Source organism: Cebus imitator, unplaced genomic scaffold (assembly GCF_001604975.1).
Source record: "Cebus imitator isolate Cc_AM_T3 unplaced genomic scaffold, Cebus_imitator-1.0 Scaffold36, whole genome shotgun sequence".
Classification (NCBI taxonomy): Eukaryota; Metazoa; Chordata; class Mammalia; order Primates; family Cebidae; genus Cebus; species Cebus imitator.
In genome coordinates, this window is record NW_016107351.1 from 1,623,830 (window position 1) to 1,626,975 (window position 3,146).

The window sequence follows — 3,146 nt, forward strand, 5'->3', positions numbered from 1 at the left end:
CAGTGGCCGATACCGATGCCCAAAACCAAACGCAGCACGTAAGTGGGGGCACCACCCACTGCCATCCCTCCCTTTCCCAGGGAAAGGCCACCCACTCCAGTGCTGCATGTGATCTGGTGCTGGGGCCGAGTACATCACGGTGGCAAAACCATTCATCCAGCGGAAACTCACCCAAGAGGGAGCAGCTCTGACTTAACATCCTCCCCAACTTACATCTTTTAATTTACAAATCAACTTCACTGTGGAAAAAGCAAATTTGGGGAAGGCAGAAAGATCACACACAAGGCTGCCACCTCACACCGGGCTGTGCAGCGGCTGTACGGAGGCACTCCTCACTTCCCAGCCAGTGCCCAGCAGTGGGATTCCATTGCTAGACGTGGGACTTGGGTTTAAGCTGCTCCCTCCTGCCCTCATCTGGAGACGCTGACAGCCTGGGGGCTCCTGCCGGTGGCAGTGAAAGGAGGCTGAAGCCTGGCAAGGCCCTGCCCTCAGCAGGAACTCCCCCTGGTCCCGCTCTGTGGCCCCGAGCCCAGGCCAGGATCCTTCCTTTAGCTCCTCGAGCCACTTCGGACCTCCCCAGCTCTCTCAGAGCCCTGTCATGTAGGTGACAATACTATTTCCCCTGGTTTTTTTTCTTGTATGTTTAGTAGAGATGGGGTTTCACCATATTGGTCAGACTAGTCTCAAACGTCTGACCTCAAGTGATCCACTCACCTCGAACTCCCAAAGTGCTGGGATTCCAGGCGTGAGCCGCTGAGCCCAGGCCCCCGTTCCCACCTTCTTGTATATGTGCTGTCATCAGGTTCCACCCCAACCAGCCTCTGGGCAGGGGACCACTCACAACTGGCCTGTGGTCACGGTCCCCTGCATAGCCCTCACAGGTGGTGTAGATGTGCCCAGTAGCCCTGCCCCGGTGCACAGCCTGGCCTGCTCTGCCTGGTGTATGCTGTGCACTCAATTCTGCTGACTCCAGGGGGCCTCTGTCATGCACCGAGCTAGCCTCAGCAGCTGTCTCGGTAGCTGGTGTTCAGGGGCAGGGTAATGGGATCAGCCCTCCAAAGGTGAACCTGGGCTGCAGCTCAGCACGGACGTTCAGAACAAAGACACGGAGCTTTGCCACAGGGCCCTCGTCCATCAGGCACCCACCCCTTGCAGGATGCGGACCTGCTGATGCCCAGCGTGTGAACAAGCACCTGGAGGCCCGAGCCTGCACTGCTAGCAAGGCCAGGGCAAAGGGTCTGCTTGCCTCTCCCCTACCCAGGGTGGCAGCTCCTGCTACCGCTTTCCCAGGAGCGTGACCAGACCCGGCTCTCGCTCCATCACAGCTGCGGCTCTGGCTTCTTCTGGGAAGGGCGGTGGGGTTGCCCCCCCTGCAGCCACCGCCGCCGCTGCTTCAGCGCTCTGTAGGCCTGCACTGCTCGCTCTCTCTCCTTCCCCACAATCCGCTGGCGGGCCAGGGAGGCGGCCAGAGGCTGGGACACACCGCCGGGGCTCAGAAGCATCGTCGGCATCTGCAATCTCCTGCCAGGCTGAGGGAGAGAGGGGAAGGTGAGGCTCAGGCTCGGAAAGGAGGGAACGCAACAGAAAGCCTCACAGCTCCAATGCTTTCCCGCCATCAAGAATGCGGCACTGGTCGGGCGCAGTGGCTCTCGCCTGTAATCCTAGCACTTTGGGAGGCTGAGGTGGGTGGATCACCTGAGGTCAGGAGTTCAAGACCAGCCTGGCTATCATGGTGAAACCCCATCTTTTTAAAAAAATAAAAATAAAAATAAAAATGAAAGAAAGAAAGAATGCGGCACTCTCAGGCCACATACCAGAAGGCTTTTTTTTCCCCAGAACACAGGGTCTTGCTATGTTGCCCAGGCAGGTATCAACTCCTGGGCTCAAGCGATCCACCTGCTTTGGCCTCCCAATGTGCTGGGATTACAGGTGTGAGCCACGGTATCCGGCCTGGCCAAGGCTTCTGTTCCCTGGCAACACTGGGGGTCTAACTCAGTCGTCCGCAGGCCCCACTTTCCTGGTCCTTGTTTAGGCCCCAGCTCCACTTACCTGGTCCTTGCTTATGCTCCTCTGGGGCCTGGTGGTCAGCTCTGGGGGCTGCAGGACAACCTCACCAAACTTCACCGTGTCTGGAGGAGCAGAGTACAATGGAGGACTGCTGACCAGAGCCACCACCCGCCCACCTCCATCCCCTCCCACAGGGCTGGGACACAGAACACTGACTCATCCAATGGTCTAACGGCTGTGGACCCCAGGGGAGACCACAGGTGCCCACTGCAGCCAGGCCTGGTGGGGAACAGAAGGCCTGTGCCCAGGCCCTGCTGGGACCACCGCTGACACCATGGCTTTCGGAGAGCTACCTCGGAGCAGCTCCTGCTCCAGCCTGTCTGCCGCCTTTTCCTCCTTCTTCTGCCGGACTTTATCTAGTCGCCGCTTCTGGTACCTGGGGAAGAAAGCACGTGTCATTCATATTCCTAACTTCTCTTTCTACCTAGGGAGGCAGAGACTGTCCCGCTCACAAGGGATGCCCTGTGGGAGAGCAGGGACCTCAGACCAGGTGGCTGCCTCCAAGTCCCCGCTCCCCTTACCACCCAAAACCCACAGCTGCTCACCAAAGGGGGCTCTGAACCTAACAGGCCCCTCAAAAGTCCCCTTCAGTGGTTCTCAGCCGGGGACGACTGCCTCCCAAGGAACAGGTGACAATGTCTGCAGACATGCAGGCAGTCGCAAGAGCGAGGGTTGCTGGCACCTTGTGCCTGAGGGCTGGGAAAGCTGCCAAAGACGCCCCTACAGAGACTCATCCAACCAATCCGTGTGCCATGTCTAAAGGGCTTACAAAAGTATCATGTGTGATGTTTCCCTCAATGTGAGTCTGGAAGCTTCAACTTCAGGGGCAGCTCTGGAGATCATTGTGGCGCTAGGCTGAATCTGGGCCATGTTCTCTGTGATGAATTTTCACTAAGGTAATTATAAGTAATACAACAATCCAGAAACAGGACATCTACAGAGCTAAAAACAATCTCTCGCCGGGTACGGTGGCTCAAGCCTGTAATCCCAGCACTTTGGGAGGCCGAGGCGGGTGGATCACGAGGTCAAGAGATCGAGACCATCCTGGTCAACATGGTGAAACCCCGTCTCTACTAAAA

At 57.7% G+C, this 3,146-nt stretch overlaps 1 protein-coding gene across 1 annotated transcript in view; it reads right to left on the bottom strand.

Moving 5' to 3' along the window:
- Nucleotides 1-692: 692 nt before the first annotated feature.
- Nucleotides 693-3,146, bottom strand: part of CCDC137 (coiled-coil domain containing 137) — an 8,031-nt gene continuing 5,577 nt past the window's right edge. The window contains exons 4-6 of the mRNA XM_017524877.2: nt 2,361-2,443; nt 2,050-2,129; nt 693-1,529 (exon numbers count right to left, since the gene is read on the bottom strand). Coding sequence (XP_017380366.2) covers nt 1,320-1,529; nt 2,050-2,129; nt 2,361-2,443 — 373 coding nt within the window. The 3' untranslated portion in view covers nt 693-1,319. The remainder of the gene's footprint in view (nt 1,530-2,049; nt 2,130-2,360; nt 2,444-3,146) is intronic.